The sequence below is a fragment of the Gymnoscopelus braueri genome (genome assembly GCF_963280865.1).
Source record: "Gymnoscopelus braueri genome assembly, chromosome: 15".
NCBI classification, from domain to species: domain Eukaryota; kingdom Metazoa; phylum Chordata; class Actinopteri; order Myctophiformes; family Myctophidae; genus Gymnoscopelus; species Gymnoscopelus braueri.
Window position 1 is genome coordinate 27,529,272 of NC_137620.1, and position 26,891 is coordinate 27,556,162.

The window sequence follows — 26,891 nt, forward strand, 5'->3', positions numbered from 1 at the left end:
GTGGCCCGGTGAACCTCTCCTTTAAAACAGTACAGACACAGCTATTATACAGACTGATGCTGATGGCTGGACTGTGATGTAATGCTGGTAATGGTGGTGATGGTGATGCTTGGTTTGACATCATCAGTTTGCAGTGGTGCAAGACGTACTCATGATATTGCTACTTAAGGAAAAGTAGCAATACCACAATATAAAAATACTCTGTTACAAGTAAAAGGCCTGTGTTCAAAATGTTACTTGAGTAAAAGTACAAAAGTATTGACATCAAAATGTTCTGAAAGTAGCTAAAGTAAAAGTACTAAAATGTTTGAAAATAGCAGATCTATTTTCAAATAGCCTAGGTATAAAATAGGGCTGAAGTGTGGTGATCTATCTATCTGTCTAATAGGTACTGTATTATCTTGCAAACTGTTAATAAAGTATTCAATCAATCAATCAATCAATCAATAATCTATCTAGCTATCAAATTGTCTTTTTCTATCTACTTTCTTTTTATTTCCTTCCCTCCTTCTTCCCTTCGTTCGTCGCTTCCTACCTTTCATTATATGTCCCTCTGACTTTGTCCCAAAATGCCCCTGCCAGTAAAATCTCACGAGGTCCTCAAAGCCTAATACTTTATGAATGTGGAGAAATGACAAGTGGCAGCAATCAAGTGTTGGACATATATTGCGCGCGCACACGCACACACACACACACACACACACACACACACACACACACACACACACACACACACACACACACACACACACACACACACACACACTGTGTGTGTGTATTGTGTGGTACATGATGTACGGCCGGGCTGTGCCATCAATCAGCCCATGGTCGTGACCATGTGTGAGGCTGGGCAGGGCCTGCTGTTAACCAACCCTGGCCCTCTCTCCACAAGGTCTGCATTAGCATACAGTTAGATACGGCCCCTCCCCTCCTACTTAAGTGGCGATCGCCTAGGCCTCGCTGTAAATAGGAACACAGGGTGTGTGTGTGTGTGTGTGTATATACTTGTGAGGGCCAAATGTCCCCTCAAGTATAGTAGAATTTGAGAAATAGACATTGTGAGGACAATTTGCGTAGAGAAATGGTTGTTTTAAAAAACAAAGACGACAGGAAAAGATTCAGGTTGTGGTTAGGATCGGGCATTTAGAGGTCAGGTTTAGTGGTTAGGGTTAGGATGTGTGATTTATAGTTAGTTGTGCACCGGTGTTGCACACCAACAATTGCAGATCTACAAGCTCACATCGCGTTACAGCGCGACGCGTTGCATAAGCTTGCAGATCGACAGTTTTCGTCTTCGTCTTACTAATGGCCGATAAATTATAAAAAAATGTATGAATTTGTCGTCCTACAATGTTGATGCCCTCACAAGTATATAGTAATACAAACGCGCGCGTGTGTGTGTGCGTGTGCGTGTGCGTGTGTGTGCGCGCTAAGCCAGGTATTCAAGGCAATCGGCTGTGATGTGCATATCTCTCATAAACATAAACTAACTGCATTTACACTCATTAGCATCCAGTGTGACTGACTCACCATACTTTTGGCTTCATCTCCCCTCATCCATTTCTCTCCCACTCCCCCCCCCCCCCCCCCACCCCTCTCTCTCTCTCTCTCTCTCTCTCTCTCTCCCGCTCCACCCCCACCTTCTTGAAAAGCATCACATGCTCGCTCGGCCGCCCCTCTCTCTCTCCCTCTCTCCCCTCTCCTTCCCTGTCGAGCCCCTGCAATCTATTTTCTCTCCGTCTTTACTCAACCTCTTTCTCGCTCTCCTGTTTTTCTCTCTCTCTCTCTCCCATTGCCTGCTATCTCCCCCCCACTTCTCCACTGCTTTCAATCTCTCCCTCTGCAACCGGGCTATTCTTGCATTCTCTCTCTCTCTCTCTCTCTCTCTCTCTCTCTCTCTCTCTCTCTCTCTCTCTCTCTCTCTCTCTCTCTCCCCCCTCCCTCTGTCTCTCTCCAGTGTCTGTGTTTCTCACCAGTCAATAATGAAAATTGCTTGCTACCTTGAATGGATTATGGGTGTGCGCGGGGTGCTGCGGTGTCAAATGAAAAGGCCCGGGCCATTTTCTACCTGCCACAGGCCCTCTGCCTCCATCACACACGCACGCACGCACGCACACACACACACATACACGCAACACACAACACACACACACACACACACACACACACACACACCAATACAGGCACACAGAGCAACACCCACCACAAATACACAAGGATTGGGAATGGCCATAAACACACACACATGCACACGCACACACACACACACACACACACACACACACACACACACACACACACACACACACACACACACACACACACACACACACACACACACACACACACACGGGGGCAAACCCTAATCAGTGACAGCAGACACAGTATTACCCTTGCTTCCACTCTCACTCTCTCTCTCTCTTATCGTTGCTGTCGGAGCAGAAACCTCTTATCTCTATATTTAAACTTTTAATGTTTTTCTTCGTAAATGAATGCTCTACTTGACACAAAAGTACCAAAAATAGCAGATCTACAAGCTCGTAACATGGCGCGAAGTGACGCATTTTGAACTTGTAGATCTGCTATTTTTTGCTATTTTTGAAGTTGAATCCTGAAAAGGAACAGTTTTGGACATGATGAGGTTTCCAACCGACAGCAACCCTTCTCATCTCTATACACTCACTCAGATTCTCCCTTCTACCTTTTTTTCTTTGCTCCCCCCTCAATCTTTCCCTTTTCCTCCCCATCAGTCATGTATTATGAATGCTGCCTAATTATACGTGGCCCAGTATCGTTTCATACGAGGGGCTGGCGCGTTTTATTTGTTTGCTTTTGTATCTCTTTGCCTTCCTCTTGTATGCTAAACCCTTCTGTGATAGCGGGTGTTTATTCTTTGGCTGCGCTGCTCCGGCTGAGATCAAACAGCGAGCAGATTCCGAACAGGGTGGGCTGCCGTTCACGGTCAGAAGCTGGGCTTAGCGGGGGTTAAATGGGAAAAAAAAAAGAAAAACGAAAAAAGAAACGGGCTGACAAACATACAGCCGTGGAACCATTGGTTCTCAAACTTTTTCAAATCAAGGACCCCTAAATCGATAGGTATTTGGTCGCTGACCGCCATCAGAAAATGTTTTGTGTCAGGGACCACCAGAAGAGAAGATTAACCCATTAAGACCTGAGGCCGATTCTACAAAATGTCTTCTAAATCCTGTTTCTAAAAACTGTTTTTTGAAAAAAAAAACTTGTGTTACTACATCAGTGGTTCTCAATCTTTTTCATGTCAAGGACCCCAAAATGTATAGTGTCGCGCTACGATCTTGTTTATCTGCTATTTTTGAATAGCCAAAGTATAAAATAATGTTTATTTATTTTTTTAATCAAAAATAGCAGATCTAACTAACCTTAGCTAACATTCTTGTTAGCTAAGGTCCATGATGCCCGGATGCCTCATGCTGACGTCTCCACATTTTGCCCCGCGCCCACTGTCAGCAAACTGTGAAATGGGTGATGAAATGAGCTGATAGCTTCTTTGGAATGCTCACAGGCATGATGAGAGACACACACAATTACTAATACAGCTAATTATTCACTAATTAGCTGTAAAACTCTCCCAAGTAGCCAGATGGGTCTTTAGTTTGGCAACGTATAAACATGACAGGGATGACCAGAGGAAGTGCGTGTCTCATCGGCACCGTCTTAATCGTTTCCACTTTTAATTGATGGCTGTCGGTATAAGAACACAAATGAACGTTGTTCCTATGTGGTGTGTAGGCTTTTGAGTTTCGAACACGATGAGCTGCTATGAAGTCATCTCCTGGTACGTTTCAGGTCCAACCGTAATTGCTTTTATGTATTTGCTATTCGCAAATATATTGTCCCCTTTTAGTTAATAGCTGTGACTAATAGCATCCATTGCCTGTAACTAGTTGCACTGGATCGTGGCCAGAGTTGACTCGGCTGTTGCTTGTCATTGGGTTTGTAAACACAATATGCCACTAGACCAGCCAATGAGACAACAAATAAAGCTTTGCATATTGCCTCTTCCTTCGGGGACACGTGTAAAGGAGATGGATCTGTTTGACAAATATGCTAGAGTGGTGTTGTCTCAACAGTGTGCGCGCGCGCACGTGAGCGTGAGCTTGAAAGAGCCTCCTTCCAAAAAAAAAAAGAACGGTCCTCTATTTCCGTCGCGCCTATTGAGCCGCTATGTCGATCTGCAGGGAATGTGTCTGTGTGCGTGTGCGAGCGCATGTGTGTAGGTGTGCGTTGTTGTGTAGATATGAGTAAGAGAGGAGAGTTTGCATGTGTTTTTGTATGCATCCCTTTGTGCATTGCATTGGTGTGTACGGGGGTGTGTGGGCACATATGGATTTGTGATTCTGTGTGAACAGGCGCAGCCTGTGTGGGGGCGTGCATGTGTTTGCACGCAGATGTGTGTGTGTGTGTGTGTGTGTGTGTGTGTGTGAGTGAATTCTTGGCTCATTTCTACTTGTGGATGTGAGAGGGGGCTTGTTTCTGAGCTGTCCAAACAGTTTTCAGGATAACGAAGGATGGAGATGACACTCGAAATGAGAGAGGAAAAGTAGAGAGGGATGGAAGAGAGGGATACAGGGGGCAGCAACGTGCCAAGGAAACCAGCATCATGAGAGGGAGAGAGAGAGAGAGAGCGAGAGAGAGCGACACACAGAGAGAGGGAGAGAATAAAGTAATCCTCGCCTGCTTGAAATGACTCCGTCGCAGCTTCTGCATGCTGAGCATTTTCGTGTACTTGACATGCATTTACCCAGAGGCGGATCTAGCTTCGGGGGTCCTAAGCCACCAGTGGGCCCCCGTGGGCAGATTTTGTCCCCCCCCCCCCCAAACAGTCATCTGTTTGAATAAGAGATTTAGCATATCAGCTCATCATCATGCTTTCCTTTATTATCTTGTTACAAACCTTGTCAAAGTTTGTTTTGTAGATCCGCTGATCTCTGCAGAATCCTAAGCACATCTGTAGCCTATTTGAGTCGTTCAGCACTGCTGGAACAACTTACTGTGTGTGAGAATGTGTCTCCAGTGAGTCCACAGCAGGGGCACTTCACCCGGCAAAACGAAGTGAAAACTCAGCCCTCCTGATTGATGCGTTCGAATTTGAAGGACACTTAAATATTGCTTGCATAAATGATAAATCAGGTTACATTGTATATACTGCATGTTGATTTTCAAATTTTAATTATCATCTGCATATTGTCAGATATAACAGTGGGGTACAACTTTAAATGCTAAATGTCAGTTTCTCCATGTTCCAGTTTTTCCATTTCATTATAATATGAAAATGCAAATTGGATTATTGCATATTAATTCAAATGTTACTCAAATAACACATGCATAGGATATGGTAAATTATAATGCTATTGTGGGTTTACATTATCCTTTTAATGCAGACAGACCCCTGTAGGCGTCCATGCATCCTCCAGCAGTGAGCCAGCATTTTTATGTTGCCAGACTGTGTGTTAACCTTCTTAATAGTCTGTTCAATGAACCCAGCGGGGACTTAGCGGTAGACCAAACTCAGCTTGATCTCTTTTAACTTTTTTATTTGATCTCAATGCCAGTTAGGTCTGGGCCATATGACATCAAATCAATATCATGATTATTTCAAACGTCTGCCTCTATTGTGATTAATGAACGATTATTAACCCCCCCAAAAAAGTGAAAATAGTAGATTTTCTACAAAATCTAGATCTACAAGCTCACAACGTATCACGATGCGACGCGTTGTTAGCTTGTAGATAGACTATTTTAGAACATTTTTGTACGCCACCATTGTATAATACAGGATTAAGTGGTTAATCAGACTGTGGCAAATAGTTTTCATTTCCATTCGTTGCTAATAAGAAGTTAAAAACAGTTCTCGCAAAAAAAAAACTTGGTTCTCGGTTAGTCGATAAACCCATGAGAAAGATTAAGTTGTTTATAGATTGTTAATATCGGTTTCTAATTTCGATATATTTTCGATTTATTGCCCAGCCCTAATGCCAATTCACTCTTCTCCCTGTCCCTGCAATAACCCCCCCTGCCCCCCCTCCCCTCAAGATCAATAGGCATTAGCTCTGAGTGTGCCTGCAGACAAGCAGGTCAGTGGTCAGCCATTAGAGTGCAACCCAGGTCAGCCGGGCTGAATGGATGCTCCTAATCACCTCCCATCCCAAATCAAACACACACTCACCCCCTGACCTGTAACTATGCTGGTCAGAGACGGACCATTGTGGAGTCTTTGGCAGGCCGTAGTCGATGGCATGAGTGTACACAAAAAGGGCCATTGTGTTCTGTTAAGGTCCACTCTCTTTCTTGTATGATTGTAAACTCAGCTCAGCATGTTAAGCAGATAAATCCATTGGCTGGTCTTTTGAAATCCGATGCTGACTTTTCAAAAGACCCGGCATTGCAGATACAAGGAGGACCCCCCCTCATCCCCCCCATCCCTTTAACGTTTTGCCTGTGGCCAGGGGGGACTCGGCTGTGATTGAGTGTGTTGGAGGCGTGGAGATACGGAGATAGTGGATGGCATTCTTCTGCTAATCCCTCTGGTGCTCTGAGGTGGCCTTGAGGCGGGGTTGATCAGGGAGGTCTTACAATGGATGAGGCCTTGTTAATCCAGTCTGGATATACTGTATTTAGGCTAAACCCAATGTGAAATGTGAAACAGACAGACTTAAGAGAGAGTGTGTGTGTGTGTGTGTGTGTGTGTGTGTGTGTGTGTGTGTGTGTGTGTGTGTGTGTGTGTGTGTGTGTGTGTGTGTGTGTGTGTGTGTGTGTGTGTGTGTGTGTGTGTGTGTGTGAGATATGTATATATGCATATACATATATTATATATATATAAATATCAAAATATCCTTTGAATCCTTTGAGCCACGCTGCAACATTTGGCAGCTTGTGGCTCTGACTCCATGTCCTTGGTGCCTACAGTGTAAACGAGTGATTTGTCCCAGACCAAAGAGAACGTGCAGCCAGCAAAAGGACTGGGTATCATCGGTCGCTCATCATTTAGTTAAGCAACGCTTTAAGAGCTGGAATCTTATTTTATTCATGTGGATTCGTGTGGTCTCTCCTCTCTCTCTCGCTCTCGCTCTCTCTCTCTCTCTCTCTCTCTCTCTCTCTCTCTCTCTCTCTCTCTCACCCCCCCCCCACTTACTCCCTCTGCTACCCTCTGGAATCGCGCTGTAAGCGTAGTAGCAGAAGCTCAAATTAATTTCAGCTTGTTAATTCCCTTTGAAGAAGAGTGTGCAGAGGAAAAGAAAGAAAACCGAGAGGGAGAAAAAAAAACTGCGAGCCAGGTCGTTGTCTGAATTTGCCTAATTTATACTTGGTTGTGTCGAACACCCGAAAATAGCCGATCTGCAAGCTCACGACACGTTGCATCGCGGCACAGATCGGCGTGTAGATCGGCTGTTTTTGGACACGCGACAGGGGCACGTGCAGCTAAGTATAAATCAGGCTTAATTGCTGGGGTCTGGAATGCGACCTACAGATGTGAAATTCCTGCACTTGATGAAATATTAACTAGCTGATGGGGCACGATGGGGATCAGCTGTGCTGAAACATACTGTGTGTAGAGAGAGAGAGCGGGAGAGAGAGGCTACAACTCTACAGGATGGAGGTTGATTGGGTCGCATAAAGGAACGTGGGAAATGGTAGAGGCGATGAAACTCATTAGTGGAAGAGAGGAGGGTGAGAAGGCTATACGTGTGTTAGTGTGTGTGCGCACGTGCTCACACATGGGACCGTGCATGTGTGTAGGTGTGTGTGTGTGTATGTGTGTGAAGACAAGCAGAAAGCTTCTCCAAGGTCTTACATGGCATAAAACCTTAACGTGAAGCAGGCCGCTAACCTTATCTGTTAGGATTTACGACCCAAAGAGTCATTTGTCTTCCTTGGTCTTGTTAGCATTATGGCACAGCCCGTGTAGCGATACGCCAAGTGAGCGAAGCGAGAATTAGGCTAGTGCAGGTCGAGATTGATGGATGGGGGGAAGATTCATGACAGATGGGTGACAAAGGAGGTGTTGGCGGAAGAATGCGATGCTGAGGGGGAAAAAAAATCCAACAACCCTAAAAAAATAAATAATTAAAAAGGCAAATGGTGATGATCACATCTGGATGGGCTGATACCTGGCTCGGCTCTGCGTAAAAAACAAAATGCTCAGCTCTGACAACAGCTTGACAGCTTTTTGCAAAGCAACCGGCACCGATGTTGTTACACAGGAACTTTGTGTCTGGGAGAGTCTGGACTTCTGGAAAAAATGGGAACAAGCTATTTTGCGCACGTGTGCGTGTCAGCCGCGACAACTGTCTTCAGATGTTATACAGCAGGACTGTGTCATTGATGTACCAAAAAAAAACACGCAGATGCATCCTGGGAAAGGGACATCGCAACACGATGCCAGCTTGTAGATCCACCCATAAGGGTCCATTTGGTTCCCAACTATCCCATCATTTAGCCGGGGACCCCCTGGAACCCCTTCAGCGACACAATGAGAGCCACTGGTCTCAATAACTATCAATCCATTGCCCCAAATTCATAACAATGTGCTCTGCCCCGGAGATAAATAACACACACCCCTCTTTTAGGGGTAGGAATGGAGGCCACACAGCTGTTTCTCTCTCTCTCTCTCTCTCTCTCTCTCTCTCTCTCTCTCTCTCTCTCTCTCTCTCTCTCTCATTGTTGTATTGGGATGCTGCCTTGGCTAAGATGAAGAACACCTCTCTTTACTGCAACCATCTACCTCTCAGTTGTTCTATGCTACGCTATGTTGCTAACATTTGGCTTTGGTTTTACATCGGCGGTAAATAGACTGAGAACCTGTTCTGCAGGAACTCGCCAGGGCAGAGTGGACGATTGGTATTCATATACAGCCCGATCTTGGAGGACATTGTTTCTTGATCAAAGGGAGTTGAAATACGAAGGTATGATGAGCTTGAATCAAAATGGATGTTTGGTTTGTTTTTCGTTTTGGATTTGCAACAATCTTGGCTTTTTTTGGGTCTTTTGACGAGATTTACTGGGGTTTTGTTGTGCCTGGATGACACAGAAAAGAAAGAAAGGACAGAGCTGGAGAGAGGGGTAGAAAGAGAAAGTGAGAGAAACATACTCCACCCCCGAAAAGAAATGCACAAGGGCACAGAAGGCCTATTCATAGCGGCCACATATACACGCATATCACTATCTCAGCTTCATGCCTTGCTATTGATCTCGCATCATGGAGCCTGTGTGATCCAGGCCGCTCCGCCCAGCGCTGTTCTTAGCAACACTCATCACTAGTATCTGTCACGGCGGTGTCACTCTAAATCAATAGCCATCTCAGACTCATCGTCCCCACCTCGCTTGCTTTACAGAGGCAGTGACTAGAACAGGCCATGCCACCTCCCAGCGAGCTGTCTGCTGTGTCCACACCGTGCCTATCTCTCTCCGCTAGCTTAGGTTTCTTCAATGGGTGCCATTTTCTCTTCGCCAATGCAGTCCCCCCCTCCCAACTCCTCTCATTCCTCTTTCTGCCCGAGTCTCCATTAGCGATGGGGGCGGAGGGGAACACCAGACACACACACACACACACACACACACACACACACACACACACACACACACACACACACACACACACACACACACACACACACACACACACACACACACACACACACACACACACACAGTCAGGTGTTTTCACCTGCTGCTCTGTGCTCTCTGAGCGAAGCAGAACGGGAGGGAGGAGGAGGGGGGGGGGGAATGCATAGTTCAACGGCGACACTGGATCTGTTCCGTCTGCCAGACATGTCCCTCCCAAGCCCCCCCACCGGCCCCCCACTCCACCCCATCTCCCACTTCCACCTTCAGCCTGCTATAGTGCCCATCTCGCTCAAGCGTCTTTTATTCCTGGGATACCAGCTGCCGGTAAGGGGATAGGTTGCTCAAAAAAAGACAGACACACACAGACACACACACACACACACACACACACACACACACACACACACACACACACACACACACACACACACACACGCACACAAACACACAAAAGGGAGTCATGTTTAGACACTTGTGCGCAGGCACACACAGACCCAGACAGAGACGCACACATAGTGAGACGTGGGGATTGATGCCGCGGGCCGGGGCACCGGTATACAGAGCTGATCGGAGAGAACAGGTATACAGCTGTCTTGGTAAACGTACCCGTACGACCTCTCTGCAACCTTTGATTAAGGACAGGTAATGAAAAAAAAGAAAAAAAAAGAATCAGAGTTTCGATAATTTGCCCGTCTTTTACAAAGAACCTCATTGTTAGCGATGTTCAGTGTAACCTGAACACTGATGTTTTTCTCTCTCTCTTCTCCTGCTTATTCAATAATGGGAACAGCTTGCAGCTACGAGAGGATAAAACCAGGCCAAATTGAAGCGTACATGGAGCTCCCTCTCCCTCTTCCGCTGATGTCTTTCTCACATTATTTTTTGACTTATTGGGCCGAATTACCAGAGGGAACAAACAAGCTGCGCCGCTAATTGTGTTTTTGCCGAATGCCCCCCTTGCCCTCTTAACAAAGTGCCACTGCGAACGACATGCTGAAGAGCTGGGGATGATGTGCTCCGAGACCAACCGACGCCATTATTACATTTCACATTATGTTCCCAAAATGGCCGCCCCGGTCGCTCACCGCGGTAATGAGATCTAATAGGTGCTGTTGCCAAAGAGGAGTTCAGAGCACGTCGAGGAGCGACCCCCAGTCTGTTTTTCTTTATCAGCGAAAGGCGAGGCGAGGAGGGAGGAAGTGTTAGCTAAGTGTACTCGGAAAAGCGCCTTGAAGGAGGGGACTATTTTACATGGGGGATTAGCACGTGTATCGCCAGCCATCAGACACCGATACCAGGGCCTGATAGGCTGTCTCTTCTGAGGCGGGGGGTCCTTATCCAAGTGCCTATCTTTGGCAACACACGCACTGATCCAACCCTTTACAGCTCATGAGATAGGAGAATATTTTGATGTGCCTCTGTGTGCTTGTGCCACTGTAGGCGTGTGTGCATACAGTAAGTGTATATTTGTGTGTGTGTGTCCATGTGTAACCAGCAGGATTCTAATCCGGGTTTGTAACCCCCCCCTCCCACACACACACACCTCGGCCGATATTAGGCCTCCGGTCTTTAGGCATACAGCATGTGTACACACGTGACGTTTGTCTGCTTGCCCACTCGCTTTGCTGTCGTTAAGGGACATGCCTGCCTTTTCACAGGCTCCAGCCATGCAAATGTTGACACGTTGCCAAAATGCACACTTGCAGCATCCATGCATGCAGCATGCGCGCGCACGCACGCACCCACACATGCACACACGCCTTGACCTTGACAATTCACACATACTGCACAAGGTGCTCAATCTCTCCAAACCAAGACACAAAGACCTAGACCTGTGCAACTTCTCGCCAAGAAGCCCTGAATTTCTTACCTTGTGCGGTCAGCCTCATTTTGATGATCCCTCATCAGCCTCATAATTCTTTGAGACACACATAATCTGGGGCCGTGGCCAAATCCCCCTGTTGTCTTGGAGGTGAAAACAACACCGTTATCAGCTTGTGAGACGGTGACATCTTTTTCTGTCCTAGTGCAAAACTTTGGTCATCTGTTGTAGAACAGGGGCCTGCAACAACCACCATTTTAAGAAAAACGAAGATGGCAGGTTGAAATATTGCTTTTCAAGCTTCTGAGCCATAAAAAGGAGCCGAATCCACGCAATAAGCACCTTTGTTTGCACCTAGCTCCAACACACATTGATTGCCTTCCCCTATGTGTAGGTATTGGGTGTGACCTCACTGTAGCTAAAAGAACAGCCCTTCTCCCGGCAGCCATATTGACACTATAGTGGTGTAATGTTACTTCCTTCACAGGTGTTGCCACCAGTGATAATAATTAATAACTGTGTTCCCTCCAGGTCAAACAGAGTCACAGGGTGCATGTTGACTCGCTGGAAAGGCTCTAATTGGAGCAAGTGTCTTAATTAGTAGCATTGGTAGCAAAAAGTAACATTGCACAATTATTCACGTCAACGTGGCTGCTGTGAAAAAGGTTGATTGAAAAAGACAGTCCCCCTTTCCAGCTCTTTCCCCGTCAAAAGGCATTTCATTTTGGCATTTCTTCCCCATTGTGTTTTTCACTCAAGCCCCCGGGGGGGAGATATGAGCTAATGGGGATCTTCTGAGCAAATGCCAAACGCACGTAAATTTCAATTTTAATTTGGACCGGCACCTCGGCAGCCCTACACCCCCCCCCCCCCTCCCCCCTCAGCAAAACCCTGGCTTCCTAATCTCCTGCCGCATATCTTCATTATCTGAAAGTGTGCTTTCATCTTAATTCCATTTTCATCCATCAAACGTCAGGGAGGTTTGACCTTGCTCGATCTCGACAAAGATAGCCAGGCGGGGAGGGAGCGAGCGAGCAAGAGTGACAGAGACGGAGATAGAGGAGAGAGAGAGCGAGGGAGGGAGGGAGGGAGGGAGAGGAGAGAGAGAGGTATAAGGAGATAAGGAGCCGAAGGGAGATGATGAACGAGGATGGAGAGACAATGTTGGTGGTGGTGGTGAGGGGTGGTGTGTGTATGACAGAGAGAAAGGCAAATGAAAGAAATGACTTCCAAGCCAACTTCTAAGCGTGTATGTGTGGTCTCTCTCTCCAAGTAAGAAAATGCATTCATTCTCCACCCTTCCTCCCTCCCTCCATCATCTCTTTTTCTCTCCTTCTCCATTCTCCATCTTTCTCTCTCTCTCTCCCTCTGTCTCTCTCTATCTGCTTCTCTGCCTCTCTCTCTCTCTCTCACTCTGTCAGCCTCTCTCTGTGATCCCTCACTCACCCGCTGTCTTATCACTGTGACTTCATTTGGTCTGACATTAGTGTTTAATTACTCATTTGTAATAATTGTTTTCATAATGGCTTGGACTGTAATCGTGACTTGTGCGTTTCATGTCGGGAACAGGTGGTGGCACATTGGGATTGTGTGTGTGTGTGTGTGTGTGTGTGTGTGTGTGTGTGTGTGTGTGTGTGTGTGTGTGTGTGTGTGTGTGTGTGTGTGTGTGTGTGTGTGTGTGTGTGTGTGTGTGTGTGTGTGTGTGTGTGTGTGTGTGTGTGTGTGTTGTATAATGCTGTATGTGTGAACTGGCCTCTGGCACTGGTGCAGGCAAACTCCCCCTAGTGGCGCAATCCTGAATGAGTGAAGGCGTGGAATGAGGGAATGATGCATGAAATTATATCTGAGCACACTCAATGCAAGAACGTGCGTGCACAGCACACACACACACACACACACGAGACACAGCAAGACAGACACACTCTCGTGCATGCCCGCCCAGGCATGCGAACGGTACACACAATCATCTCAGGCACGCAGACACGCACACAAACAAACAAACACATCCTTGCACATCTATTTAACCTACATCAGTGAAACATGTCAGCATTAACATACGCAAATAGAACACCTCATTATTGGATAAGCCGGATATGCTCCCTAACCCCTCTCTCTCTCTCTCTCTCTCTCTCTCTCTCTCTCTCTCTCTCTCTCTCTCTCTCTCTCTCTCTCTCTCTCTCTCTCTCTCCCCCCTCCCTCTCTCTCTCCCCCTCCCCCTGTCTCTGTGTCTACAGTCTCTCTGTCTCTCTCTCCCCCCCTCTTCCCCTGTCTCTATGTCTGTCTGTCTCTATGTCTGTCTGTCTGTCTTTCTGTCTGTCTCCCTCTCTCCATCTTTCCATCTCTGTCTCTCTCTCTTTTGTCTGTGTGGATGGTGTCCCTGATCCTATAAATGTGGGTTATCTGTCATCAGTGACACCGGATGGTAAATAAAGAGCCATTTATCAGCCTTATTAAAGCCTCAGCACTCTCTGCCTCTCTCTCTCTCTCTCTCTCTATCTCTCTCTCTCACTCTCACCCTCCCTTTAAACATCTCTTTATATATTTATTGCTCTTTATATCTGTCTCTCCTATCTTTATTTCTCCACCTGCCTCTCTACTTATATACGGTATCTATCTATCTATCTATCTATTCTACTTCCCGCAACGTTGGGGGGCTTGTAGAGCTTGTAGACCTGTTATTTTTTGGCAAAGAGATTTGGTGAAGAGGGGGGAAAAAAACTCCAAGTACAGAGCCAACTCTGTTTTATTAAGTATAGAGGATTAAAGTGAATCTCCCTCTCTCTCTCTCTCTCTCTGGCATTTGGCCGTGTGCGTCCCCGTCGTCACCAAGCTCCTCTGACGTGGTGTCATGGACCGTGGCGCCGATGCCACATGTCACAACATGCTAACGCACAGCCGCCACGTCGAGGCATGTCACGCGCTGACAGTGGTAGGCCTCGCTGCCTGCCGTGATGGATTCCTACAGACGCGCGCACACACACACACACACACACACACACACACACACACACACACACACACACACACACACACACACACACACACACACACACACACACACACACACACACACACACACACTAAGCCCCATCCTCCACACCGGTGTCTGAGCGAAGCACGGGCGGCTGATGACTGAATGACATCTGACATTACATGACAAAAGCCATCAGACATGACAATGAGAGGACACACACACACACACACACACACACACACACACACACACACACACACACACACACACACACACTAGAGATGGCAGATAGGCAATAGTCACTTGCATGCATGAGCACCCACCTGCGCGGGATTGTATGTCGGACACTCTAACGATGGAGTCGATAGACCGACTGCGCGCCGCGCGCATGCACGTGCACACGGGCCCCGCGCGGCCCCCGCACGCACGCGCACACTTAGCGACAGGAACGCCATTCAGTCGTCGGGTCTTACAAACAAGGGCTAATGTAAGCGAAGTAGGGAAACGCGATAGCGGGATTTGTATATGCAGACGTCGCCGTGTAAGCCACACCGGGGTCGGGGGTTCGTTTGACACTGGTCCCTCAGTCTCTTCCCCAAGTTCATCTCGGCACCTGCGCGTCTAACGTGTCCAGGCTCAGAGAAGGCCCCATTCATTCATAATGAGAGGATGTAACATAGTATTATTCTTTATTAAGGGCCAGGGACACAAACACCCCAGCAAGAATGTGAAGTGGAAATACCTAGTGGCTCTTCGTGTCTGCGAAGGGACGTGCTCCGGTCCCTGCATTCCTCCATCATTTCATCTATTTTTCTATCCTGCGTTACTTTTTCTTTTCTCTTTCTTCTTAACCTTCATACTAGAATCGACCAGCCAGCCCCTATGCTATGCCACTATCCTGAACCGCAGCAGCAAGAACACAGCGGAATCCCCATAAAGGATGTATTTGTCAGCTGGAAGCTAATCCACTGACACTTGAAAACAGCCCCCCTTCCCCTCCTCCCCCCCCTCCTCCCACTCCACTTCTCTTTTGCCATGCAGAGCAGGTCAGGGGTTCGGCTAAGCTTTTTGAAGACGCTAAAACGCGTCCCCTTAAGAATAGTATCTCTGTTACACCAGTGGCCTAATCCGCCATTTGAAGGGCAATTAAAAGTTTAGCCCAGACTTTAAGAAAGTAACCATGTGTGATTTTTTTTTCTCTTTCTTTTTTCCTTTCATTCTCTCTTTTCTTTTCTTTTTTTTCTCTCCTCCTCCTTCTTCTTCTCCTTCTTCCTTTACCCCGAGTCTGTCTCTGTGGCTGGACGCGTGGGGAGCATGCTAATGGGAAACGTGGTTGCTGTGGCGCCGTTCCAAAGCCCATCCATGCACGCAGGGACAAGAGAGAGAACTGAAGGAGCAGATGAAGGGAGAAGGAACAGGGTTCGGAATGAGGAGATTACTCTGTCTCTCTCTCTCGATTTCTTTGACTGTTCCTTCTCTTTTTCCTCTGTATTTGCATCTCATTTTTCCTCCCCCTCCTCTCTCTCTCTGTCCATCCCTTCCTCCTCCTTGAGGGATGATGAGGATTCATCCCTTTGCAATATGGTCCATGGGAGAGGTTCTTAAGAGATAGTGCACCCCCTGCCAATCCCATCGTCTTTAACCACTTTTTAACCTGGCATCTGTATATTTTTGGGAATGTCATTAACCCATTGAGACCTGAAGCCGATTCTACATGTCTCCTAAATCTCAGCAGTATTCTGAAAAACCTATGTTTCTATATCAGTGGTGCTCAATATTTTTCACGTCAAGGACCCCCAAAATTATATGTATTTGGCCGCGAACCCCCATCAAAATATTTTGTTCCAGGGACCCCCAGAAGCAAAGATTTGAGTTCGCTTTAAAAATATATATATTCAAAGATTTGCACACATTTTCACGATTTTTCAAAAATAGCAGATCTACAAGCTCGTAGCGCGGCACTCGGTGCCGCGCTATGAGCTTGTATATCTGCTATTTTTGAATAGCCCAAAGTGTAAAATAATGCTTTTTAGCTCAAATCTAAAAATGACACAGTTCCAGGTCTTAATGGGTTAAAGTAGAAATATGTTCAAAATGCAAAACACAGACAGTAGCAGATCTACAAGCTCACTACGGCTTTTAGATTGGCTATTTTCGTGTGACACACGGAGTAGAAACTGGGCTAAAGTGCTTAAACAGCAGGGGGAGAAAAATACTGATTAGTCAGACATGTTTTTTTTCTCGCTTTGCCACTGCCTGCTTGGATTTTGTGAAACGCTTGCTGCTCACAGAGGCATGACTATATTTATTTATTTAGATATTTCCTCTCTTAAACGAGGACAATAAAAGGTCAATAGTGACCCATGGGAGCAACATAAGTGAAGTTAGTACTAGTGTTCAAGGACACCCAATCGATCAGTTGGATAATAACGACCACACTGTAAAATGGTGCTTGTCGTTGCTGGTGGTGTGTGTGTGTGTGTGGGGGGATGGAGGTTGTATCCACCCATACTCAAAGCGTAACAATAGAGTGCCAATCGCACAGTGGTTCTCAACCTATGGGTCGGGACCCCACATGATTTTGGGGCAGCTGACAGTAAAATTACAATTTAAGGACTTTTAAGACCTTTTTAATACCTAAAAAAAACAAAAGGAAAGAAAATAAATGAAGTGGAAAAAAGACTGATGTGAGTGTGTAGATCTATTTTCACAATATTTATCTGGGAAACCGAGTCAAATGAAATGTAACGCCTCAACTCAAATATGATTATTTTGGAGGGGTCCCCAGTTAAAATGTTATTTTGGAGGGTCGTGGCCTGAAAAGGTTGAGAACCACTGCTCTGACAGGGCTGTGTATTAAACTGATCACAATATCTCCAAGCAAGAAGAGTGTATTTTAAATGAACCACAGAATGAGGTTCGACAACCGTCAATGGTTGTTATCGTCCAACTTGGCACACCTGAGTATTTCTTGATCTCCTGCAGGTGGGGGGGGGGTCGGTGAGTTCGTTTGAAGTGGATGGTTTGGCGTTGAAATCGATCCATCACCCGAAAACTCCACGGCTCCGCTCCTTTTAAATCCATTACCGTGAGCTCTGTGACCCGAGAGGTCACCAGAGTTTTTTAAAAGTTTGGTCAAGTGATAGATCGGCTGCTGGTTACGCCTGACTGTGCCTGAAAGCCTGCGGGAGCACCCAGAAAAACAAAAACAAAAAAGAACACCACTTTTGACTGCATGGCGGAACACTGGAAAAAAAAAGACCCTGACCCCAGCCAGTTTCTTTCCTTCACCCCCAAACCCCTCCCCACCCACCCACCCCTCTTCATCTTTTTTGATGTTGTGGGTGTTGTTTGGAATAACGTTCTCCCTTCCTCCTTGTCTGGCTGTTTGCTGGGAAAGTGTCCTTGCGGAGGAGTAAAAAAACAGAAGTGAGGGAATGCAGAGAGCCGAAGAAGAGCACTGGAGCTTGACTGGGCCAAAAGCTAACATTCAGACTCCAACATGACACCTGAGACCCTCATGCCCCCCATGCACCCCCCCCCCCCCCGCGGCAGTTTGAAGTCCTCCCTTCCAACATGTCCATCCGAGCATAGCCCATTCTACCACCCTCACCTCAGGATGCCCCTGGGTGACTCTGAAGGGGGGCTGTCACCCGAAAGATCTCCTGTCCTTGAGCTCATGGATGTATCTCTATCCAAATTGTCGTCTCAGGTTAGCCCAGAGGCTAGTAATTAAGTGTAATCGAGTACCACCCAAATAGAACCTGACCCCGTCCTGATCAGATTCCAATTGATTTCCACTCAGACATTCACCTTGAGGGCATTTGTCTCATTTGTTACGGGAACATCGTGTCGTTATCTCGCCATCATTTTAATTCAATAATTGAAGGCGATGCGATTGTAGCCATGAGCTCCTTAACGAGCCCCTGGCTCGACAGATACGAGCCATGCTAACGTAGCGCACCTCGCGACGCACCTCGCGACGCGGCCGCTTTGAAACGTTTAGCAGCGGCAAATCGGAACGCATAAATAAGCGAGGTGTTTGGCATTGCACGGCTATTTAGGCGGTCGCTAAACGTGCCTCTGGTGGTGGTATGACAGGTCACTGTAAGGCTGTCCATTAAAAATGAATCATGGGCTTCTTAATTACAGACTGGCACTTATGGCAATCATGACCACACTTATGTGTCATTCCCAAGTCCCCCTCTCTCTCTCTCTCGCTCTCTCTCTCTCTCTGCCTCTCTCTTTGGCTAGTTCTCTTTACAGCCCACTACTCCCTTAACTCCTTTATCTTTACCTCCATCACTCATACCTCCTTTCCTTCCAGACCTTTTTTTTGTTTTTCTTTCTTGCTTGGCTGCAATAAGACACAGACCCTGTAGTCTTATGTTTGCGTCCGTCGCCCCAGAGTGCCGCCTCGGCCACAATTACCCGTCACAGTTTCCCGGTAGTGGGTCAGTGCCGTCCGCCACAGGCGCTTACAGCTGAAATTACACACAGCGTGTTTGCCGCCCCCTCCCCTCCACCTCCGCCTCCAACCCAGCGTCCGTCCATCCGTCCATTCTGCTTTTCTTCTCCGTCCACGAGCGCGAGAGAAAGTGGGCCTAATTGCGAATGCAGTCATCCAGAGAGGGTCGGCTCACAACAAAACTCCTATTCATGAACGAATAAATAGCATAAACTCGGTCATGGTTGTGTATTCCATACATGTTTAATGCATACAGTTTATTTTTGGATAGTTTTGCGGGCAGTGTTACTGCACTCCATGTAAAACCTCGAGCGTTTGTTGCATTTCTTTGTTTTGTTTTGAACTATTAATGTGCACAGCTTGCAAAATCAAAGCTATCGTAAAGCTAGCAAAAAATATACAAGCTCGCAACACGTCGCGCCGAGACATGTTTTGTTAGATCTGCTATTTCCACCAAATGTACACCTATTTTCGCAGAATGTTAACCTCTGCTCAGAATAATAGGAACGCTATGGGGTTTGGTTCACAAAGCCTCGCTTGAGTGAACCAAACGCTCCTGACAGCCCCTCGGCGGCATTCAGTCAGGAGGTGGGGTTTGGTAGGAAATGAAAAACCAAATCCGAGGGGTCACACATTATTGACGTTGAGTGACGCGGTCCTGTTTTTGTTGGCCCCGCAGGCTCGATCTTGAATAGGCGAAGCCCCATGTGTTTTTCCTTACAGCGTCCAGGAAATAGGCAAAAGTTGGGGCTTTCAGACGCCGCTCCCAGTTAAACCTGTGGCTCATTTGGCCCGTTCGTTTTTCCCCAGGACGACAGGAGGAGTTCAGCTCAACCCCCTCATATAGCTGTCCACGGTGTGCTTTCAATCACGGGGGCCTTTAAGTAAAGGAGAGGGCCCAAATGAGAGGGACCTGCATCTGGTAGAGATCAAGCTGAGTAAACGCTACCATGTAATGAAAACCCATGCAGAATTGAGGCATGGCAAAGCTGTCGGGACAGGTCACGGCGCGGGGTCAGAAATGTGTGTGTCTGTCTCTGTGTGTGACAGTGTGTGTGCCTGTATGTCTATGTTTGTGTGTGTGTGTGTGTGTGGGTGTGTGGGTGTGCTAACGCTTGCGGTGATTGGCAGCTCAGGGGACCGGCAGGGCAGGAGGTCAGGCGGGGGCAGCAAAGGGGCCATTACTTGGTCAGGGTTAATGAAAGTGTCGGCTCTGGAAACGACCGGCGTCCGCCGAGGAAAGGTCGCCCTCCGTGTCATGCGAGTGGGTGTGGCTGTCAGTCTCATCAAGGCCCGGCCATCGTACAATCTCTCATTAATGCTAACAGTGTCTGTTGGGATAGCCAAGGTCCAGCACTAACCTCCACTGTGTGTGTGTGTGTGTGTGTGTGTGTGTGTGTGTGTGTGTGTGTGTGTGTGTGTGTGTGTGTGTGTGTGTGTGTGTGTGTGTGTGTGTGTGCATACTTGTATTACTATACTTGAGGGCCTAATGCCCCCACAAGTATAGTAGAATTTCAGAAACCGACATTGTGAGAACCATTTCATGGGTCCATTCCTCACAAGTGAAATGGTTGTTTTATGGTAAAAAAAATATGTATACTTTTAGCGTTAGGCTTACAATTAGGAAAATATTCAGGTTGGGGTAAGGGTTATGATTGTACATGAGGTTAAGTTTAGGGGTTAGGGATGGAGTTATGCCTGATTTATTCTTAGCTGTCTGCCAGTGTCATGCACAGAAAACAGACAGGCTGTTTTCAGCTTTAGGGTTATGATAAAAAAAAAAGGCCCAAATGTCAATGCTAAAATCGGCGTCATAAAATGTTGATGTCCTCACTAGTATAGCAATACAAACCGGTGTCTGTGTGTGTTTGTGTGAGGTAATCATGTGTCAGACAATTGTGGTCAGTTTTGCCTGTTGGTTTCGGCCGCGGCTTGACAGCTTTGACAGGTTGGACAGGTTTCTCCTCACACTGAAAAGTCATCCATGATCTTTGCAATGGTACGCAACACAAATTTTTTTTTCTTCCTCGGCCGCCCGCTGACACGCGCTCACAAAATATGAGCATCGAGATAAAGAAAAAAAGAAAAGAAAAATTTGGCACGGAAAAATTGCTTTTTTATTCATTTTGCTCAAAAGACACAGACGGGAAGAGAACGGAGGTCACTCTGCAGACGGTGCCGGCATCTAAACCGAGAGCCCCCGCGGCCATCTCTGCGTGAACTCCATTTCTGGTCTGCAAACAAATTAGCTTTTTTTCCCCTCCTTTCTTTCTATCTCCTTCTCCCTGCAGTGGGAAAAAAAAGGGAAATGCAGGTGAACAGAATCTATTTGTTCATTTGTGTGACTTTTTTTCTTTCTTTCTCTCCCTGCTTTTCTCTGCTCTCTCCCAAACTCAATTTCCCTTCAGTGTACGAGCGCTCGAGTGTTGCTTTTCTTCTCGGCGCTCTTACCAGCAATTCATTAGGCAGCAGTCAAGGAGTCAAGGAGCATGGAGGCCTGGTTTGTACCTCGCCGTGCGGCGGTATTGCGCGCCGAAAATAGGCAATTCACGAGCTCACACCGTGTCGCATAATGCAACACGCTGTGAGCTTGTGAATTGCCTATTCTTTGGGCGTGCGACACTGTACCGTACAACAGAGCACAAATTAGATATAGCACTCCACTGCACCTCAACTAGCCATAGTCATTGTTATTGCTTTATTTATTTATTTTACACACACATATTATTAGCTTTGGGATTTGCAATCACCTCATCAAAAGTTTTTTTTAGAGAATTGAGACAAAACAAACAAACCAACATAACCCCCCAAAAAAAAAAAATGTTTTGATATTCAAACATCTACTTCAAGTGTTATTCCGCTGATAGAAACAGTTCCCCTGCTAGGCCCCCCGTTTTAATTATGCAACAAATGTTTGACTATCCAAGTGAAATTCTTATGAATATTTATGTCAATTCATTTGTTGAGTGTTGATTGTAATTACATGGAAACATGATTTATTGCCAAGATTGCTGCGTTAGCCAGCCAGCCAACCAGAGAAAGGGGACCCAGGGTGGGAAATAAATAAATGCAAATTTCGGCACACAGTGAGAAGAAGAAGGCCAGTTTTTCTTTCTTTTTCCTTTTTTTCTCCTCCAAGTGACTTGTGGGAAATTTCATTATCAAAAGGAGAATCTAACACAGTGTCTGTCTGGCAGAGATTCAGAGGCACTCAGGACAGCACAATAACCAAGTGGCTGGCCTTTCTAAGATGACCTGTCACCCACTTGCTCGGGATGTAATTTATGCGTATGGGTGGGTGTGTGTGTGTGTGTGTGTGTGTGTTTGAGAGAGAAATCCCTCTGCGTGTTGGTGTGTGCACATGTCCGTGGACATCTACGATAATCTGTCCAACGTTCCTCGGTAGCGTGGCACAATGTATAAACGTAGACATTGGGGCGATGCCTCGCTCGAATGCGAGCGAAGACATAATGCCAGGCAGAAGCGTATATTGTCGCTGTCGGGTGGAAACCTCGTATGTAACGGAAACTTTCCGAAATAGTGAAAACAGCCAATCTACAAGCTCACAACGCGCCGCAATGCGCCGCGTTGTGAGCTTGTAGATCGGCGGTTTTCAAAATGTTTCCATGACAGTCTTATATGACGAAGTAGGACATTAAGTGACAAAGAAAAAAAAACATACAAAGTTGAAATATGGAGATACAAGGTTTCTGGCTGACATCGACGATATTAAAGGTGCAATTCACTGTAACTACTGTTGGTAGCAGTAAATTTAAGCCTGTCAGAGACGACGGCCTAGAAATGGAATAGAGAGAGACGGAGGGAGTCAGTCAAGAAAGCCAGAATGCTTGAGTAATGGGCCTGTGTTCCGTTTAATATTCTCATGATCGACGGAGGTGGCGCGCAAGATGGAAGGAGAAAGGAGAGAGAGAGAGAGAGAGAGAGAGAAGAACAAAGTGGAGGCCTTGTGAAGATGTCCGGCGAGGAGCGCGGAGAAACGATGCGCCGCGCGGCAGAGAGAGAGAGAGAGAGAGATGGGGCGCCGTGGCTGTGTTTGTATCTAATTAATGAACACCATTAGCCATTCGTTATGCCATTTATTCTGGTAATGACCGAGCACGGTCTTTCGTTCCTCGCCACATGCCTCCCCCTCCTCTTCTCCCGTTGTCTCTCTACCATTACCTTTCTGCAGCTTGGCACGCAGGCAGGCTGCAGAGACAGAGAGAGAGGGAGGGAGCGAGGGAGGGAGAGCGAAAAATAGAGAGTAAAGGAGACAAGGATGGAGAGTGGAAACCATCCTTTCCAACATGGAAGGTGGCAAGGATGAAGCAAGATGAGAGAGGGAGAGAGAGAGAGAGAGGGAGAGGGAGAGAGACCTTACAGTAGCTTTAATGACATGCTCTGTCACTGCTTAACTCAGCCGCTGGTCAATAACACCTTAGTGTCAGCCTACACACATTGACAGCAGGAACCCACGGCTTAACGAGAAAAACCTGCGCGTGCATACAGTACATGTGTTGATCTGGAGGCGAGTGTCTCTATGCATGAGCGTGCGTGCATGCCTTGTTCTGTGTGTGTGTGTGTGTGTGTAGGCTCACGTGGGTGTTTTCATCTCAGTACAATAGATATTACCTGTGTGCGTGCCTGTGCGTGTTTGTTTGTGTGTACAGGCTCTTGTGGGCGTTTTGCCTCTCAGTACAGTATAGTATATTGCCTGTGTGCGCGTGCCTGTCTGTCCTCGTGCACACCCCCCCCCCGCGCGTTCACGTTGCCGTTGCTCCGTGGCGCCGGGGCCTCGCGGCCTCCCACCGGGACGCAGCTCCCATCACCTTGTCCTCTTTTTCAGCGTGCAGGTAAACAGGTGAACGGGGCCGCCGCGTCCTCCCCCCGCCCCCCTCGGCGCCGTGCGCCTCAAGGGCGCACGCGAAACAGCTCCCTCCGTCACGCCTCCCCCCTCCCCCTCGCCCCCCCCCCCCACTGCACCCGTAGGTGCTTCTGCAGAGGAGTTGGGGGGTTTTTGAAGGCTGCGTCGTAGAAACGTATTGTTCCTGTATAGTTTGGCTGTGGATGTGATTTGGCTGGCTTCGATGATGTCATGTGCAGCAGGGTTTTGGTCTTTTTTATCTGACAAAGTGACTTTGGAATATATAGGCTGGTGATTAGAGCGAGCCCCTAAGGTTTCTCCCCTTTACTATCTCCTCGCTAATTCATGACTTCCCCCTCTGTGGACTTTAAAGACCTTATATATAGTCCTCCCGAAGCCCGATTTATACTTTGTTTTACGAAGGCACTGCGGACCGAAAATAGCCGATCTATAAGCTTAGAGATCGGCTATTTTCAGTCCGCAGTGCCGTCGTACAATGGAGCATAAATTAGGCATTGCCTCTGCCTACTCAACGGCTGGCATTCTGTCCCCCCAATGCCATCTGTAATCTCCCCCCCTGTCATTTCAAAGCAGAGCTTGAAAACTGCTAAACTGTTCCAGCAGCAGCTATAGCAAAACAACAAAACAAAAACACGTTAGAGTCCCGTTGTGTAGTGACCCCGGGCCATTTGGTTTCTCTTGTAGCCGTTTCGCCGGGTGACCTTCTCTGTGGTGAGCCAGCCCCAGGACCCGCACCAGCAGGGATCGCTGCAGAGCTGCTACGACAGCGGCCTGGACGAGTCGGAGACGCCGAGCAGCAAGAGCTCGTCGGGGCCCCGGCTGGGCGCCCTCCCCCTGCCAGAGGACAGCTACGAGAGGACAACGCCGGATGGCAGTGTCGGTGAGGCAGAGCACATGGAAAATGGTAGGGGCAAAACATTGAAAGGAGATTAAAGAGAATAATAGTAAATAGATAATAAGACACAACACAGGAAACGCAGGGAAGCACATACACACACGCTGTGATCCTAATTTAAATGCGTTAATTTCACTTCAGTTGACTGAGGATTTTTACAGTGCACTTAATCACACACAGACATGCACTCACACACACACACGTGTGTGCACACACACGCGCGAGCAACTGCCGATTGCATCCGAGGTAGTCAAGCACATCGGAGCATAGATAGTGACTAATCTATTGCATACAAACTAAGGTGAGGTGTGTTTTTTCTTTTATATTAGATTTTGGCGGCGTAGGGCTTTAGTTGATGTGTAGTTGGTTTGAAAGCAGGCCTCAGAGGTCGAGTCGGGCCCATACTGTACCGAGACGTTTCGGTTTTTAATTTGCCGGGCGTGTGGGATTTGATTAAAACGGCCGCTGAGATACAGTACACGTGCTTGAGGGCTTGAATCGCGATGACGAGGCTTGTGGGATTGATTGAAAGTCTCCGGGTTTGGTTTGAAAGACCTGGGTAATTTCATCAAAGGTTTTAAGAGAGACAGAGAGTGTGTGTTGCAGGCATAGCCGTTCAGAACCAAAGCCGTCTAAATTTTTTTTTTTCTGTCTATGCTCGCTGCATAGTCTTTTCAGCGGCTTTGCAATTGTCAATGAATTTCATTTGGAACTTAGATCTCTCAACGCAACGGCGCATTGATTTACAACATGATCTCTCTATGTTCACTTTGATTCCTCTAAATGAATTTAAGGGTGTAAAAATGAGGGTATGAGTTTCTCTGTGTGTGTCTGTCTGTGTGCGTGTGTGTGTGTGTGTGAGCGTGCGCGTGTGTGTGGGAGCTCTTGATCTGGCCCAGATAGCTGCTGTACTGATTTGCAATGAGGAGCTGGCTTAAGGCCCCTACAAAGCAGTTTATTTTCTTCTAATCAGAGGGACTGTAGGTTGAATTGATGTTCTGTAGGTGGTAATGCAATAGGGCGGGCTGCCCTGAGGGGCCGGGCAGGAGAAAAGCCCATTGTACTGTCGGTCTCTAGGTAGCTTTCATACCGCTAGCCTGTACTAGTTTCCAAGGCCACAGAAGCACAAGCATTCACGTTTGACTTGGTATGTGTGTGTACTTGAGGGCGTGTGTGTGTGCAGTTGTATTTCTGACTTTGTGTCTGTGGGTGTGCACTATGCAGGGAGGTTTAGTCATGGGGGTAATGGTCCTACTCATAACCTCGTAGGCTAAGGCGTGTGCTTAACAAGCGCTAGCTGTCTACAGTCTGCTAAGCCTGAGTGCCGCGGCTTCCCCAGAGTGGCTTAGGATAAGAATATTCAAATGGATTCAAATGGCGCAAGGACTGTGAGTCCTCATTCACAAAATATCCACACCCATGTCTTTGTCTTTAGAAACACGGGGTAGAAACAGCACAGAGGTTCGGCATCTTATGAACGCGAGAGGGAGTAGATCAATCGCAGCAGTATTGCCAATGATTTTACATTGCACACGGAAGCGAGGACAAATTATTGGCAAAATGAGGCTCATTGAACGGATGAAAGGGTCTCCTTATGGGGTTCGAAATGACCCCCTGGTGGGCAGGAACTCTGATGAATCAGACAGATGCAAGGACCCAAATGGGCAGTTACACAGGTTGCCTCGCTTTGCCTCTTTGCTGTTTCCTCTGCATGTGGTACTTAAAGCAGATTGAAAACGATATGAACTCTTGCGGCTCACACTGGGACGCAGAGTGTGAGGTGGGTGCAGCTATGAACCCTACCGTAGCGTCCCTATAGATCTGCTATGTTTGGCGAACAGATTTGGTGTTGGGGCGGTAAAAAAAGGAGCAGACCTAGTATAGAGCCCTGGGGGGACCCCGGTCAACTAAATATATATAGGGTTTAAGTGGTTAAGACCTGTTCTTTTGTTTACTGGCCAAATTAGCCCCAATTAGAGGCTCATTTCAGCTTGGTCTGTGCTTAGAGTAATTGGACTGGACCAATCGATAGCAGACGGCGTGATTAGATCAAAAAACTGTGATCAGCTTATCAGTCAAACCCGCCTCTGTTGAGAAATTAAACACAAAAACACAAACTGGCAGAAATAAGTGTCTTGTTCCGTATACGGACACAGTCCATGTGTTTTTGACAGATCTAACGTGTTTCAAACGTTATATTATACAAGAACGGGCCCGAGTCTATCTCACAATGTAGGGAGACAT

The 26,891-nt window shown here is 47.1% G+C and overlaps 1 protein-coding gene across 1 annotated transcript in view; it reads left to right on the top strand.

Moving 5' to 3' along the window:
- The window catches only part of pcdh7b (protocadherin 7b), a 167,967-nt gene that overhangs the window by 54,416 nt on the left and 86,660 nt on the right, over window positions 1-26,891 (top strand). The window contains 2 exon segments of the mRNA XM_080451687.1: window positions 24,437-24,562; window positions 24,564-24,656. Coding sequence (XP_080307813.1) covers window positions 24,437-24,562; window positions 24,564-24,656 — 219 coding nt within the window.